The 18,206-nt window shown below is 44.9% G+C and overlaps 1 protein-coding gene across 2 annotated transcripts in view; it reads right to left on the reverse strand.

Moving 5' to 3' along the window:
* sars2 (seryl-tRNA synthetase 2, mitochondrial) overlaps positions 1-13,133 on the reverse strand; it is a 48,220-nt gene extending 35,087 nt beyond the window's left edge. Inside the window, exons 1-5 of one of the 2 annotated variants that reach the window (XM_048522665.2) lie at positions 12,837-13,133; positions 11,035-11,130; positions 9,751-9,780; positions 4,975-5,115; positions 1,964-2,018 (exon numbers count right to left, since the gene is read on the reverse strand). In XM_048522665.2, the coding sequence (XP_048378622.1) occupies positions 1,964-2,018; positions 4,975-5,115; positions 9,751-9,780; positions 11,035-11,130; positions 12,837-13,130 (616 nt within the window). In that variant the 5' untranslated portion in view covers positions 13,131-13,133. The remainder of the gene's footprint in view (positions 1-1,963; positions 2,019-4,974; positions 5,116-9,750; positions 9,781-11,034; positions 11,131-12,836) is intronic. The other variant, XM_048522666.2, reaches the window with a different exon arrangement.
* Between the last annotated feature and the right edge of the window lie 5,073 nt (positions 13,134-18,206).

The raw sequence follows: 18,206 nt of genomic DNA on the forward strand, positions 1-18,206 counted from the left end.
AAGGTACATACTGCTGCGACTGAGCGTCAGTACCGTATGGAGTGAATGCTTGTGGTTTCGATGCCAATCATGTGTGCTGCCTCATCCTGGATGGTGCCAAGCTTCTTCGAAGAGTGCAATAAATTGATTCAATGTGATTTCCTTACACAATATTACGTTGACTCTCCATGAATACCTTGAAATTTTCTAAGTGCCTTTTTGCATGATCTTTCATGATAATGTCTAACATCTTCCCAATGGCAGAAGTTAAGCTAACTGGCTTGTAGGTACCTTCCCAGGAATTTATGGTCAGAAATGAGCAGGAATCTCTCCCGCTCCTACCACCAGCCATCAGCTTGTTTTTGGAAGGATTTGCACATTATGAATACACCTTCCTTGGCCCAGAGCCGAGAGCCGTGGACATTACGCACTGCATCAGAAGCAGCTCCTTGGAACAGAGCTCTTATGAATTGATTTTATAAACTTCATTCAGTTACCCCTCAAGAGGCCTCACCAGTGTCTTGTACAACCTCAAAATGACGTCCCAACTCCTATACTCAAAGGTCTGAGCAATAAAAGCAAGCGTGCTAAATGCCTTCTTCCTTTATTCATTCACAGGATGAGGGAGTCACTGGCCAGGCAGCATTTATTGCCCCATCCCTGATTGCCCAGAGGACAGTTCAGAGTCAAGCACATTGCTGTGGGTCTGGAGTCACATACAGGCCAGACCAGGTAAGGACGACAGTTTCCTTTCCTAAAGGACAGCCATCCTGTCTACCTGTGACACAAATTTCAAAGTCTCATGTACCCGAACCTCTAGGTCTCTCAGTTCCACAACATATTACGAATACACCTTCCTTGGCTGGAACTCGATCCCAGGCCGAGAGCCATGGGCATTACACACTGTAGCAGAAGAGCTCAGCTCTGAGGAGCGTTGCAAGCAATTGAAAAATCAATGTTTTTTGGAAATTTCAGGCTATTCCAAGAATAAAAGAAACAAAGTAGATTGAAACTCTCTCATGTTTTTGTCGCTTCTGGATTGGAGTTGTCAAACCTACCCTCTATAAATCTAGGTGTCATCCAAAAATCCGCTGCCTGTGATCTAACTCCTGCCAAGTCCTGTTATTTTTGCGTTTACTGGTGACGTATTTAAGATTAAAGCACTTTTGACGCTTTGTAACTGTGAATCTACACTCCGATCTGTTTGCCAGTTGGTTTTCTACAGTCCACTGTTAATCTTGACTGAGTCAGAAATCACACAACACCAGGTTATAGTCCAACAGGTTTATTTAAAATCACAAGCTTTCGCAGCGCTGCTCCTTCGTTAGGTGGCTTCACCTCATGTAGTAGCAGTGCTTCAAAAGCCCGTGACTTCAAATAAACCTGGTGGACCATAACCTGGTGTCGTGTGATTTCTGACCTAATCCACCCACAGTCCAACACTGGCACCTCTACATTATGGCTACAGTCTTGACCAAGGGCACGCAAGTCTTCATTTTCCTCAGATTCCTGTCTTTCATCAGGAGAAGATATTACACAGGCCTCAGTTTACCCATCATTTCCATATTCGCCAACCTACACCGGCTGACGGCTAAGGTAAGCCTAGATTTTAACATCTTCATTCTCGATATCAAATCGCTCACCCCTCCTGGTGACCTGCACCCTACATCCCTACGAGATCTCTGCTTCTGCTCGTTAAGCGGCCCAAACTTTAAACTCTCCACCAGCGACAGATATCCCTTACGGCCTGGGCTATAAGCTCTCAAGTGCCTTCCCCAAACTGCTTTAATCGTTTAAGATGCTCCTTCCGAACCTACATCTTTGACCAAATTCTGCTCCTTCAACATCTGCTTGGGGGACTCAAATTCTATTTGACTGATAATGTCCCACAGGACATTTCACTGCATTAAAGGGTGCTACAGAAACGTGCCCGTTATCATGTACATTCTCTGCACTGTCGTTATCGACAGCTGAAGCGTCTCACCTGGCTTCTCACCGACGATTTCAACCGCACGAGCCTGGGTCTCGTCACCTACAGGCTACAAAGAGAGAGACAGAGAGAAAACAGGTAAGCCGACAGAGAAACTGACCTGAACCAGTTAAAAACGGGTGGTAACTGGGCCAGATTTGGTGCTTGTTCTTGCCTTTATTCATTCATTCACTAACAAGAGCAACCCATCACCAACTGCAGTCGCTTGCTATTTCAGAAATCTGTTAACAATCAACTGCTGGGGTTATATAGAGTTACACTCAGACCCCCTACCCAAAAGAGTTACTGGTCAACCCAATGACCTCTGAGTTTTTTTTTAAGAAAAATCAATACTAGCTGTCAAGGTCACTGTTTACTAAGACAAACTTTAAATCCCAGTTTGATTTGTTGAATTCAACTTCTACCAGCTGGTGTGCTGGGCTTTGAGCCCACATTTCCAGACCATTAGCTGGCACCCGTGGATATTGTGACATTGTCAAAATGTCAACACCCTACCACCCAAAAGTAGCAAAAATGGAGAAAGCAGGGTTCCTGTGGGTAGTCTCTGGAATATTGAAATCAGAGACAGCAACATTCAGTACTTAAGTCAATCTCATAGAACATAGAACACAGAACACTACAGCGCAGTACAGACCCTTCCGCCCTCAATGTTGCATCGACCTGTGACACCAATCTGAAGCCCGTCTAACCTACACTATTCCATTATCATCCATATGTTTATCCAATGGCTATTTAAATGCCCTTAAACTTGGTGAGTCTCCTACTGTTGCAGGCAGGGCATTCCACGCCCTTACTAGTCTGAGTAAAGAACGTACCTCTGACATCTGTCCTATATTTATCACCCCTCAATTTAAAGCTATGTCCCCTTGTGCTAGCCACCTCCATCCGAGGAAAAAGGCTCTCACTCTCCACCCTATCTAATCCTCTGATCATCTTGCATGTCTCTATTAGGTCACCTCTCAACCTTCTTCTCTCCAATGAAAACAGCCTCAAGTCCCTCAGCCTTTCCTCGTAAGACCTTCCCTCCAGACCAGGCAACATCCTGGTAAATCTCCTCTGCACCCTTTCCGATGCTTCTCCATCCTTCCTCATACAAGAACAGTCTACCAATTGTAGATCAATGTCAAGATTTGACAGTGAAATCCACCTCTCAGTCAGCGTGGGTAATGGCGAATCAGTAAAGAGCTTAAAAGCCAGGAGGACTGTGGAAGCTGGAAATCAGAAACTGCTGTGAAAGCTGGCAGCATCTGTGGAGAGAAATCAGAGTTAATGTTTTGGGCCCAGTGACCCTTCCTCTCAGTTAACCTGAAACGTCAACTCTGATGACATTCCAAGGAAGGATCACTGGACCCGAAACGTTAACTCCGACTTTCCCTCCACAGATGCTGCCAGACCTGCTGAGCTTTTCCAGCAATTTCTGTTTCAGCAAAACGTTTGTAAGTTTTAAGCCCTGGATCAGAAGCACCAAGAATAAAAGGAATGGTATTTGTCTGAACCATCTGGGATGCCGTGGATAGATTCACTGCAACCAATCATCATTCTCATAAGACCACATGGGGAAGGAGGCTCATACGAAGTCTTCCAGGAAAAGACAGATTCAACCTTGATAAACTGAAAAGTACTTAACAGCTAACTACACCACATCTGAGACACGTAATGACCTCTTATGAGGCATCAGGGCTCATCTTAAGAACAAGTACAAATCACTATGAACTGCATGGATTTAACACTTGCAACAGGTGCTGCAAAAGTGGAACACACAAACACACTGGTTAGCTCATCCCGGGAACACAGTCCTTTCTACCCTGATGGAAGGAACTTATTCCATTCAATAAGATCATGGCTGATGTTTTTGGGCTCTCAGCTCTACTTAGCTGCCCACTCACCCTTAATTCCTTTCCTGTTCAAAAATCCATCTATCTTTGCCTTAAAAATAAAAACATCCAACAAGGTAGCCTCATCCTTTCCTCTGGGTAGGGAATTCCACAGATTCACAACCTTTGTGTATACCTGCTGCACCTGAACTTTTGGTGATTTATATTCCACGTAGTTAACCCTTTGAAGCAGAAACTGGCTTATCTAACAGATACCCGTGCAAATGTCAGCAGAAGAGGGGGAAACTTGCGCTCCACATCTGCCTGTGGTAAATCCTTCGCAGGATTTATGCGCCAGATTTTTCCACTATCCCAACAGATAAAGGAACTACACCATCTTTAGGCTGACGACTCAACACCAGTAATCTGACAGAACAATGAAATGAATTGATTTTGACATTAATGAGCGCACGTTTACAAAAGAAAAGCAGAAAGATAGGCTGAAAACTCCGAAGAAGCGAAGAATTTGAGAGTTCCGACACTCTAGGTATGGAATGCAGAAACCAAACTCAACGACACTCTTGCAGATTCACTTAAGAGACAAAAACAGAGCCAGGGAGGATTGGCAGGGGAAGAGGGCAAGGAGAGACCAAGTGCAGACGCAAACAGCGAGACAGAGACAGACAGATAGAGACAAAAACAAGGGATAGGAATAGAAAAGATAGGCTGCATTTAAATAACACCTACAACCCTGCAAAGCATCTTATGGCTCTTTGAATCACAGAAGCCTTTCAGCCCATCGAGTCTATACCAACCCTATAAAGACCATCTACAGTTCCCACAGCTAACCCACGTAACCTACATATCTCTGGACACATTGGGGCAATCTCCCACGGACAATCCACCCTAACCTGCACATCTTTGGAGAGTGGGAAGATACCAGAGTGCTGGAGGAAGCCCACGCAGACATGGGGAGAATGCACCAACTCACTAAAAGCACAGCTTCCTCTGCTGAAGCAATTATAATCAGACGAAGCTTAAAACCCAAGCACAATCACAGAGTGGAGACAGAGAGAAGAGAAGGAGAGGGTAAATGATGGGAAGAGAGGACTAATGGGAAAAACAAAGTGAAACAGGACAAAAAAAGGATGCAGACACACCCGCAGTAGAGTAAAAGTAATTTTTATTTACCACACTTGGATGAGTCCAGTTGGGTAGCTTCAAGGCCTTTAGATAAAAGTGCTCATCCAGCTGGTTCTCTTGATCATAAAGAAAATTTAATTCCAGGCGAATTTCCTTTCCTCGGTTTCGCAGTCTTGAGAAGTCAGGATGCTGTTTTCAACATTTAAAACAGAGCTCTAAAATCATCCCCAGCTTTCCAGCATCTTGTCAATCCTCTCAACAGGTCACTGTAGCTGATTTGTCAAATTCAATTTACAACCTGAAGTCCCCACAGTTTTACTGCGTGCACAGTACAGACTATACAACCAGGTTACACTTGATGCATTGCATTTATCCCCTTACTGTGTCAGTCATGGCCCAGTGACTAGCACTTGCGCCTCTGAGTCAGAGAGTTCAAGCTCCATTCCTAACGCCCCAGCACAGGAAATGACCTGCATCTTTCCAGTGCAGCACCAAGACACTTGCATTAACGGAGATGGCATCAAGTCACACAGCACAGAAACAGACCCTTCGGTCCAACTTGCCCATGCTGAGCAGATATCCTCAACTGATCTAGTCCCATTTGCCAGCATTTGGCCCATATTGAAACCTTTCCTATTCATGTCCCCATCCAGATGCCTTTTAAATGCTGTAACTGTACCAGCCCCCACCACTTCCTCTGGCAGCTCATTCCATACACACACCACCCTCTGTGTGAAAAAGTAGCCCCTCTGGTCCCTTTTCCCCTCTCACCTTAAACCTATCCTCTCTAGTTTTGGACTCCCCCACCCTGGGGAAAAGACCTTGGCTGTTCACCCTCTCCATGCCCCTCATGATTTCATAAACCCCTACTAGGTGTCACCTCGGCTTCCTACACTCCAGGGAAAATAGCCCCAGCCTATTCAGCCTCTCCTTGTAGCTCAAACCCTCCAACCCTCACAATATCCTTGAAATTCTTTTTTGAACTCTTTCAAGTTTAACAACATCTCTCCAACAGCAGTGGGACAACTTTTACATAAGAGACAATAAAACAGGGGCTTTCTTTGGCTTTGCAAGTGTTGAGACCTTTTCTGTTTTTTTTTGTATTTTTGACAATGGACTGTTGGTGAGGTCTCTTTTGGAGTTCTGCGCCCAGTTCTGGTCCCCCCCGTTATAGAAAGGATGTTATGAAGCTGGAGAGGGATCAGAAGAGGATTACCAGGATGTTGCTGGGAATGGAGGGGTTGAGTTATAAGGAGAGGCTGGGACTTTTTGCACTGGAGCGGAGGCGGCTGAGGGGAGACCTTGTTGAGGTTTATAAAATCATGAGGGGCACGGATAAGGTAAGTGACTGGTGTCTTTTCCCTAGACTGGGGAGTTCAAGACTGGATGTGAGTTCGCTCGTGAGCTGGAAGGTTCATTATCAGACGTTTCATCACCATTCTAGGTAACATCATCAGTGAGCCTCCGGTGAAGCGCTGGTGTTATGTCCCGCTTTCTATTTGTGTGTTTAGGTTTCCTTGGGTTGGTGATGTCATTTCCTGCATTGGTGATGTCGTTTTCTCAGCGGGTGGTAGATGGGCTCCAAATCAATGTGTTTGTTGTCAACGTCTGAAAACGAACCTGCCAGCTCTGCGAGCAAACTCACATCCAGAACCTCAACCTGAGCTACAAATCTTCTCAAAACTCACTAGTTCAAGACTACAGTGCAAATTTTTAAGGTGAGCGGAGAAAGATTTAAAAAGAGACACAAGGGGTAATTTCTTTTTTTTTAAAATACCGCAAGTGGTTCACGTGTGGAGTGAACATCCAGAGGAAGTGGATGTCGGTACAGTTACAACATTTAAAAAGACATTTGGATAAGTACATGAGTAGGAAGTGTTCGGAGGGACGTGGGCCAGGCCCAGGCAGATGGGACTAGTTTAGTTTGGGATTATGGTCTGCATGGGCTGGTTGGACTGAAGTGTGTCTGTTTCTGTGCTGTGTGACTCGATGACTGAAATGGGAGAGGGGCTGTTATACCCAAGGATTGTGGAAAAGGATTGTGACTCTTTTTAATGACAGATTACCAACATTCACTGTAAGCGGCTGTTGTCTTGCTCGCCGAGCTGGCTTGTCCTTGTTCAGACATTTTGGCTCAGTGACATCATCAGATATTGAGGTGACTGACCAATGGGGAGTTCCAAACGTCAGTATACAGTAAAGCAACCCATTTAGATCAAAACCCCAACTTCCATCACAACCAGTCCAACGCCCACAAACAAAGCTGCATTAGGACACTCTTTCAGCGGGCCAGGGCACACCGCAACACTCCAGGATTATGCCGGGAAGAGGAAGAACGCTTATACAAAATCCTGGCTTTAAACGGATATCCCCGCAACTTCATCCACAGCTGCCGACGTGAGAGACAACAGGAGGACACAGTATGCCCTAACACACTGACCACGCTGCCCTCCATCAAGAACACATCAGAACTGACAATAAGACTCCTAAGGCCACTAGGAATCACGGTGGCCCACAAGCCCATAGCCACTCTATGACAAACACTTACAAGGATTAAAGACCCCATTCCCACAACATGCAGGGCCAACATAGTTTACAAAATACCATGCAACGACTGCCACAAACATTACATTGCACAGACAGGAAGGAAACTAGCCATCAGAATACATGAACATCAGCTAGCAGCAAAACAGCACGATGAACTCTCCTTAATATCTATACATTTAACTGGAACAAAGTAACCATAGTCGCCCAAGCCAAACATAGACACGCACAGGAATTCCTAGAGATATGGTTCTCCACTCATACTTCAACCAACACGCACATACAATTGGACCCCATATACAAACCCATACAGATCTAAACTGGAAATGACAGTACTCACCTTAACGGACCAGGCAGTGTAAGTTCCAAACCGGAGTAGAATAATATCATTTCATTGGAGGCTCCACTGATGATATCACCGAGCATGGTGACAAAACCTCTGAACAAAAACAAGCCAGCTCGGCGAGCAAGTCAACAACCTCATTCACAACCCGAGCTACAGATCTTCGCCAATACAATACTCACTGTAAGTGCTGTTTACATTGCTTTTGGTTCAAGCTGGGGGAGAATCGTGGAGCCCGATTTCTAGCATGCTACCCAGTGAAGTAGCAGATTGTAAAAAAAAAGTCACGATTTAAAAAGAGCAAGGAGCTCTCCCCAGTGTCCTAGCCAACACTTATCCACAAAAAAACAGAATTAAAACAAACAAACTTATTTTATTATATATAACACGGTGTGAAGCTGGATGAACACAGCAGGCCAAGCAGCAGAGGAGCAGGAAAGCTTGACGTTTCAGGTTGGGACCCTTCTTCAGAAGAGTTGTAAAGAGCACTGAAGCAGGAAGAAGCCATTCAACCTGTGTCAGCTTCACAATTCAACACAAAACTGCAATGCCTTTTAACCACGCTTCATTTGATTTGATTTATTGTTGTCACAAGTACAGTGAAAAGTTTTGTTTTGCATGCAGTACAGTCAGCTCATAACACACAAAAGATCATGGGGTGATGGAACAGAGCCAGGGATACAATGTTATGGCCGCAGAGAAAGTGCACAAAGAGTAAGATCAACATTAGATTTTAAATTTGAACTGAAGTTTAAAAATGCAGAACGGTTGTGAGAAATGCGAGAAGAAATGTGCTGTACAAGAGAAACCCTGTGTCAGCACCATTTTCAATCCAGTTTTGGTCACTGATGATCAAAAACCGATTAAACTGCTGCGTTAAACTTACTCAAACACAAAACTTCCACAGCCCTCTCAGGCAGACTGCATTCCTAATGCTCTATCCTAATCCCCCAGCAAGCCTTGCAATTTCCTTCCCTTAACGTATTCAACCAATTCCATCTTTTAAAAAGTTACTCAGTGTAACACAAGTCATTTGGTTGGTTTGCTCAGTTGATCGGACGGCTACAGTGTGATACACTCACAGCGTGCGTCCAAACCACATTCCACCAGTGTTTGTTTATAGAGGTCCGATTCTTTGGTTTAGTGTGGAGCAGTGCTCTTCAACATTTTTTAACCAATTGTCTCTTTCCTAATGGTAAGAGAGGCCTCTGTTCCTTCATAAACTTACCGTTACTTTGAATAAACGATAAGACTAGCCTAGTATTTATTTGGGACAGAGCGGCCTTCTGTGTTAATTGCATATCAATTAGGTGGGCATTAACTGAGAAAGCAGCCATGTTTGTACATCTTTGCTTACTGTGAGAGCACGAAAAGTATAAAATGCAGTACTTCACTGGCAATAAAAACTAGGCTCCATTATTCTATCCTTTGCCACTTGGTGTCTTGAATCTGGACCATATTATCTTAAATGAAAATTATTGGTGTCTACGGGAATTGTAACATTGTCAAAACTCTGATAGCCAAGCTAGATGAGTCGTAACGCGATGATTGGAATTTCCTTGATAATTCTTGTCCCGTATTTGACCTGGCCTTTCCAACGTAGGATATTTAGCCACTCAAAGCATAGCATGTAATTTCAGTTGAAGATAAGAATGATGGAAAAAGAATCACAACTGCAGGAGACAGAGTAGATGCACCAAAGGCTCCATTTCTATGTATAAGCTTTAAAGTTTTGGAGTAGATTTGTAGCTTGGGTTGTGGGTGTTGAGGTTGGTTGGCTCGCCGAGCTGGTCTGTCCAAATTTGTCTAGCAGGGTAACGAAACGTCTGTGGAACAACAAACTAGCTTGGCGAGCCAGCCAACCTCAAGTTATAGTGTATACATAATCACCAGACCCACACCCTCTCTGGAGAGCAGATGACAGAGTCAGTACTTACAGATTTAAGGGCTTCTTTATTGTGCTTGTCCTGCAAACAATAAACCAACCAAGTCAAAATGTTGTATTTTTGTTCAAAGAAAGAAGGAAGCATATTTATTTGAATTTTGCTGAAGACAGAGGCAGGCCCCTGAAGATTATTGCTTTGCTGTCGTCAGGACAAATGCAAGAATTTCACATTTCAAAAGTGCAACAAATCTCTTTCAACGAATCTCGGGTATTGCTGAAAAGAGAGATTTGTTGCACTTTTGAAATGTGAAATTCTTGCATTTGTCCTGATGACAGCAAAGCAATAATCTTCAGGAGCCTGCCTCTCTTTTCAGCAGTACTCAAGTTAACATTTACTTTGATAACATTTTTTAGATCAACTTCTTGTGTGTGGTCTTCAGAAATCTAAATCCAGGTCATCCTATCATTTTTGCCCTGTCTAGACAGCTTCTTGCCCTTTCACCTTCATCTGATACTTGCAGAAAACCATCATTGGACATCACACACAGGTAACGCCTCAGTTAACTCAATATTCTCTGATTGTATTCACTGATGCTGTTGCATGTCCTCAATGTCCTTAGAGTCCGACATTTGTATGTCTCAGCCCCGCTCCAGGGACTTGGCTACAAAAATCAATGCTGACACTGCTGCATGCTCTCTCACTCCAATGTCATTTTTCACATCATCCATTTCAAAGATGGACAGAAGTGTTTGCCCAGACTAAGTTAATAATTATTGCAAGCAAAATTACAAAGGATATCATTATCATCACAATGCTACAAATGGGATCTTGTGGTGAACAAATTTGCTGTCATGCTTCCAATAGTGCCCGCACTTTGGAACTAGTTCCATCGGCTGTAACCGTTAATTGTAACAACTGGATACACACTCAACTCGGGTTTGTAAGCTCCGGCACCCGAGAACAAAATTCAAGGCTGGCACTCCAGCGCAGTACTGAGAGTGTGTGCTGCACTGCCAGAGATGCTACCCCTCACAGGAGGTGATAAATCGAGGCCTTCTCAAGTGGACGTTAAACATCCCACTGCACTAATTTTCAAAGAATATGAGCAGAATTATCCACTGTATGTTCTGACCAACATGTATCCCTCAACCATTTGCCACAAAATCAAAAATAGTCCGGTTGCTGCCACATTGAGCTTGTTTTGCTCAAATTGGCTTCACTTCCGGCAGTAAAAGAGACAACACTTCATAGAAATACTTCATTGTTTGTAAAGCATTTTGAGACATTCTTTGTGGCTACTTCAGAATTTGAATTTTTTTTTCCCAAAAAACTCACCAGGAGGGCTTTAACTGAATCACTGATTCTATTTTTCTCATTTTCTAATTTCTCGATTTCCACCTTTGTTTTCACCAATTGTTTCCATGTAGAGACCTGTTGGGAGGGAATAATTGAAACCAAATTCAGACCACTTCATCTCATTCATCAGTTTTACTAGCTTTTCTCTCTGGGTTCGAAACATATCATTGTTCCTTCACTGTGGATGGGTTAAATGTGGGTTCATGATGGTGAAAACAGGGTTAACTCCTTAAGAGCTCCCTACAGCAGATCTTGTTCTTACGTTTCTTACAATCGCCCACACTTTTAAGCCTAAATTCTATGGTAATTTTTACAGACTTAACGTTCTTTCAAATCTATCTACAGGTCTGAGGAATGTTGAACTTGTTTTGCGTATCTCCTGTGCAGTGCCACCTGTATGCCTCATTTCTGTCTAAGCATTCTATGATCTTTATGTCCTTGCTCACTCTGATCTGTCTGTACTGCTCACAAACAAAGCTTTTCACTGTACTTAGGTACACGTGGTGATGATAAATAAAATCAAAGTTCTAGAACTCCTTTAACAACAATATGTGTCCCCCAAAACAACAAACTGCAGCAGTTCAAGTTCATAACTCACCAAGGGACAAGGGACAATTAGGGAAGAGTAAGAAATGCTGGCCAAAGCAGCAAAACTGAATGAATGCAGAAAGAAGTCAGACAATGAATGGAAGATGAAGCCATCAAAATACTTCAAGATCAACATCAAGTTTATCAATTTTGAAGCACAAACACTCCCTTCATTGTATATTACCCACCTCAACATCTCAGGACCTGTCATGAAATGGGTCACTTTCAGCACGGCCAACCCATTTGCAATGGCTCATCATTCCCATTATGACCTAACTCCTCTCCTTCCCTTGCTTACTATCAACAATCCCTTTCTCTCAGCTCCTCCACCTGCCTGCTCACTCCTTCCCTTCCCCCAGCATCAGCGTAAATATTTTTCATAGCTGCTATCAGTTGTGGAGTCATACAGCACAGAAACAGACCCTTTGGTCCAACCAGTCCATTCCGACCGTGTTCCCAAACTAAACACGTCCCACCTGCCTGCATTTGGCCCATATCCTTCCAGACATTTCCCATTCGTGTACTTATCCAAATGTCTTTTAAACATTGTAACTGTACCTGCATCCACCACTTCCTCTGGCAGTTCATTCCACACACAAACTACTGTGTAAAGAAGTTGTCCCTTATGTCCTCTCACCTTTAAAATATGCCCGCTAGTCTCGAAATCCCCCATCCTTGCAAAAAGACTCTTGCAATTCACCTCATCTAAGTCCCTCACAATTTTATAAACTTCTGTATGGTCACCCCTCAACCATTTATTCTCCAGTGAAAAAGTCCCAATATTTTGAGTCTACTTTCATATCTCAAACCCTCCATTCCCAGCAACATCCTGATAAATCTACCTCTGAACTCTCTCCAACTTAATAATATCCTTCCTACAACAGGGCGACCAGAATTGCACACACTACTCCAGAAGAGACATCTCCAACGTCCTGGGCAATGACAACACAGCGTCCCAACTCCTACATATTCACGGTCTGTAGAAGGGTCATGGGACCTGAAAATGTTAATCTTGCTTTCTTTCTTCACAGATACTGTCAGACCAGCTGAGTTTCTCCAGCAACGTCTGAGATACTGAAACCTGGTACTGTTTAGATGATGTTTCAGGGAGGGCAATATATAGAGAAGTCGGGGGGGAGGGGTAATAGTTAAGGATCCAAGGGAACGTGAGAACAAAGGCGAGGAGCACTTACGATGTCAGCCACATCCTCCCCAGTCAGCTCGCCCTTGCGATTCTGCACATTATCGAGCACAGCCTGGGTGTGACTGCAGACCAGCCCCATGTCCAGCTGGGGCCTGTCAGAGTACCCGTCCCTCACGTGGTCATACAGGCTGCTCTTGCGGCAGTAAGCCCGCAGAAAGAGGAAGCAGACGGTACTCTCCAACCGGGTAGCCCTCAAACGGCTTCCGCTCCGCAAGGCCCCGGGGATGGAGCCCGAACAGCAGACCCACCACTGGAGGAGCCGCTTACACCAGGGCGCCGCCATATTGCTGGCCTTTGACCTCATGTAACGCGATGACGCAAGTAAATGTGCGCGCCAGCCCAGCTGCCCCGTCACGTGACGGGTTCCCCTACACCTCAGCGCTCTGCAAAAGGCAGCTTTGCACTGACTGTTTAATCCTAACGGCCTCATTTACCGTCTCCTAAGCCCTTTAAAAATAATGTTTTCCAAGCACAATGCGGAAAATATTTATATCATTGAAGTACAGAAAGCTTACAGCACCAAAACAGACCATTCAGCCCACCATGTCCATGCCAACTCTATAAGAATACCTTATCCGATGTCAACACTATGCCTGTTGCCCTAGACCTGAAACTTTTAGTTTCTCTTAGAACATAGAACATAGAACAGTACAGCACAGAACAGGCCCTTCAGCCCACGATGTTGTGCCGACCATTGATCCTCATGTATGCACCCTCAAATTTCTGTGACCATATGCATGTCCAGCAGTCTCTTAAATGACCCCAATGACCTTGCTTCCACAATTGCTGCTGGCAACGCATTCCATGCTCTCACAACTCTCTGTGTGAAGAACCTGCCTCTGACATCCCCTCTATACTTTCCACCAACCAGCTTAAAACTATGACCCCTCGTGTTAGCCATTTCTGCCCTGGGAAATAGTCTCTGGCTATCAACTCTATCTATGCCTCTTATTATCTTGTATACCTCAATTAGGTCCCCTCTCCTCCTCCTTTTCTCCAATGAAAAGAGACCGAGCTCAGTCAACCTCTCTTCATAAGATAAGCCCTCCAGTCCAGGCAGCATCCTGGTAAATCTCCTCTGAACCCTCTCCAAAGCACCCACATCTTTCCTATAATACGGTGACCAGAACTGGACGCAGTATTCCAAGTGCGGTCTAACCAAAGTTTTATAGAGCTGCAACAAGATCTCACGACTCTTAAACTCAATCCCCCTGTTATTGAAAGCCAAAACACCATATGCTTTCTTAACAACCCTGTCCACTTGGGTGGCCATTTTAAGGGATCTATGTATCTGCACACCAAGATCCCTCTGTTCCTCCACACTGCCAAGAATCCTATCCTTAATCCTGTACTCAGCTTTCAAATTCGACCTTCCAAAATGCATCACCTCGCATTTATCCAGGTTGAACTCCATCTGCCACCTCTCAGCCCATCTCTGCATCCTGTCAATGTCCCACTGCAGCCTAACAGCCCTCTATACCGTCAACGACACCTCCGACCTTTGTGTCGTCTGCAACGTTGCAGACCCATCCTTCAATCCCCTCATCCAAGTCATTAATAAAAATTACAAACAGTAGAGGCCCAAGGACAGAGCCCTGTGGAACCCCACTCACCACTGACTTCCAGGCAGAATATTTTCCTTCTACTACCACTCACTGTCTTCTGTTGGCCAGCCAATTCTGTATCCAAGCAGCTAAGTTCCCCTGTATCCCATTCCTCCTGACCTTCTGAATGAGCCTACCATGGGGAACCTTATCAAATGCCTTACTGAAGTCCATATACACCAACCACATCCACAGCTCGACCCTCATCAACTTTTCTAGTCACATCCTCAAAAAACTCGATAAGGTTTGTGAGGCATGGCCTACCCCTCACAAAGCCGTGTTGACTGTATTTGATCAAGCCATGCTCTTCCAGATGGTCATAAATCCTATCCCTCAGAATCCTTTCTAACACCTTGCAGACGACAGACGTGAGACTTACTGGTCTGTAATTGCCGGGGATTTCTCTATTTCCTTTCTTGAAGAGAGGAATTACATTTGCCTCTCTCCAGTCCTCAGGTACGACTCCAGTGGAGAGCGAGGATGCAAAGATCCTCACAAGTGGCGAAGCAATTTCATTTCTCGCTTCCCAAAGCAGCCGAGGACAAATCTGGTCCGGGCCTGGCGACTTGTCAATCTTAATGTTTGACAAAATTTTCAGCACATCAGCTTCCTCTATCTCTATCCATTCCAGCATGCACACCTGCTCTTCAAAGGTTTCATTCACCACAAAGTTCGTTTCTTTCGTAAAGACAGAAGCAAAAAACTCATTAAGGGCTTTCCCTACCTCCTCAGACTCCACACACAAGTTCCCTATGCTATCCCTGATCGGCCCTACTCTTTCTTTGACCATTCTCTTATTCCTCACCTAAGTGTAAAATGCGTTTGTGTTCTCCCTGATTCCTTCTGCCAAGCCTTTCTCGTGCCCCCTCCTGGCTCTCCTCAGACCATTTTTGAGCTCCTTCCTTGCCTGCGAGTAATCCTCTCTAGCTGAACTTGACCCTAGCTTCCTCCACGTTACGTAAGCTACCTTCTTCCTTTTCACAAGAAGCTCCACCGCTCTTGTCATCCAAGGTTCCTTTATCTTACCCCTTCTTGCCTGTCTCAGAGGGACATATTTACTCATCACTCGCAACAACTGTTCCTTAAACAGTTTCCACATGTCTATAGTTCCCTTACCATGGAACAATTGCTCCCAGTCCATGCTTCCTGACTCGTGTCTAATCGCATCATAGTTTCCTCTTCCTCAATTAAATATACTCCCATTTTGCCTAATCCTCTCCTTCTCCATAGCTATGTAGAATGTGAGGCAGTTATGGTCACTATCACCAAAATGCTCTTCCACCACGAGATCTGATATCTGCCCCGGCTCGTTTCCGAGCACCAAGTCTAGAATGGCCTCTCCCCTCGTCGGCCTGTCAACGTACTGCGTTAGGAAACCCTCCTGAACACACCTTACAAAAACAGCTCCATTCAAATCTTCTGCTCGAAGCAGGTTCCAATCAATATTAGGAAAGTTAAAGTAACCCATTACAACAACCCTACTGCGTCCACACTTTTCCAAAATCTGTCGACCTATGCTTTCTTCAATCTCCCTGCTGCTATTGTGGGGCCTGTAGTAAACCCCTAACGAGGTGACTACTCCCTTGCTGTTCCTAATTTCCACCCATACTGACTCAGTAGGCAGATCTTCCTCGACAATGGAAGCTTCTGTAGCTGTGATCCCCTCTCTGATTAGTAGTGCTACACTCCCTCCTCTTTTTCCCCCCTCCCTATTCTTTTTAAATGTTCTAAACCCTGGAACATCCAGCAACCATTCCTGCCCATGAGAAACCCATGTCTCTGTTATGGCCACAACATCATAGCACCAGGTACTGATCCATGCTCTAAGTTCATCACTTTTATTCCTGATACTCCTTGCATTAAAGCAAACACACTTTAACCGATCCCTTGGTTCCTTTCCAGGAAAATCCTTCCCACTAGCTGGTCTACCTCTTGCTACTGCCTCACCTGCATCAACTCTCACCTCCGGTATACAGCTCAGGTTCCCACCCCGCTGCCATACTAGTTTAAACCCTCTCGAACTACTCGAGCAAACCTTCCACCCAGGACATTGGTCCCCTTCCAGTTCAGATGCAACCCGTCCATCTTGTACAGGTCCCACCTTCCCCAGAAGGCATCCCAATTATTTACATATCTGAAGCCCTCCCTCCTAACCAGTTGCGCAGCCACGTGTTCAGCTGCGCCCGCTCCCTGTTCCTCGCCTCGCTATCTCGTGGCACTGGTAGTAAACCAGAGAACACTGCTCTGTTCGTCCTGCTCTGCAGCTTCCATCCTAACTCCCTGAAATCACTTTTTATATCCTCAATCCTATTTCTGGCTATATCATTTGTGCCAATATGTAACACAATTTCTGGCTGTTCGCCCTCCCCTTTTAGAACCTTATACACCCGATCAGAGACGTCCCAGACCCTGGCACCAGGGAGGCAACATACCTTCTGGGAATCCCGATCCTGACCACAAAATCTCCTGTCAATTCCCCTAACTATCGAGTCCCCTACCACGAGTCTTTTCTATTCTGCCCCCTTCCCTTCTTTGCCACAGTGTCAGGCTCAGTGCCAGAGAACTGACTACTATGGCTTTCCTCTGGTAGGTCATCCCCCCCAGCAGTATCCAAAACGGTATACTTATTGCTGAGGGGAATGCCCACAGGGGATCTCTGCACTGTCTGTCTGTCCCCTTTCCTCCCCCTAACTGTAACCCATCTATCCTTGTCCTGAGCCTTAGGAGTGACCAACTCCCGGTAACTCCTCTCAATTACCCCCTCTGCCTCCCGAATGATCCGTAGTTCATCCAGTTCCAGCTCCATTTCCCTAACACGGTTTTCAAGGAGCTGTAGCTGGGTGCACTTCCCGCAGATGTAGCCAGCGGAGACGTGTGCCACGTCTCCCAACTGCCACATTCTGCAGGAGGGCCAAGCAACTGCCCTAGCATCCATACCCCACTTATCTGAACACCCACTCAGTACTAAAGTAGAAAGCTTACTTCTAATGATTATTTCTCTTTTGAAAGCCTTATTGAATCCACCTCCCTTTTTTAGACAGCTTATTCTAGATCACAACCACTTGTGCAGTTATAGACAATGTACAACAGGAAAACAGACCCTTTGGTCCAATTCATCCACATCGACCAGATATGCTAAATTAATCTAGTCCCATTTGGCAGCATTTGGCCCATGCCCCTCTAAATACTTCCCATTCATGAACACATCCAGATGCCTTTTAAAAGTCGTAATTGTACCAGCCTCCACCACTTTCTCTGGAAGCTCATTCCATATACGTGCTACCCTCTGTGTGAAAACGTTGCCTCTTAGGTCTCCTTTAAATCTTTTGCCTCCCAGCTTAAACTTATGCCCCTCTAGTTTTTGACTCCTTCACCCAGGGAAAAGACTTTCTCTATTTACCCTATCCATGTGCCTCATGATTTTATAAATCTCTGTTAAGGTCACCACTTCTTCCGACAGCTCATTCCATACATGCACTAACGTGAAAAAGTTACCCCTCAGGTCCTTTTCACTACGCCTTCTGGTTTTGGACTCTGCTAACCCAGGGAAAACACTTTGGCCATTCACCGTATCCGTGCCCCTCATGATTTTATAAACCACTATAAGGGACCCCTCGGATTCCAACGCTCCAGAGCCCCAGCCTCTCCCTACAGATGGGTATTCTATGGCAATCAGTAGATTCGCGTTCACCAATACTGAGAATAGCCTTTTATTCCAATTTTATTGAAATAAATCAATTTCCAGATCAATGGAC

The sequence above is a fragment of the Stegostoma tigrinum genome, chromosome 39 (assembly GCF_030684315.1).
Source record: "Stegostoma tigrinum isolate sSteTig4 chromosome 39, sSteTig4.hap1, whole genome shotgun sequence".
Lineage (NCBI taxonomy): Eukaryota > Metazoa > Chordata > Chondrichthyes > Orectolobiformes > Stegostomatidae > Stegostoma > Stegostoma tigrinum.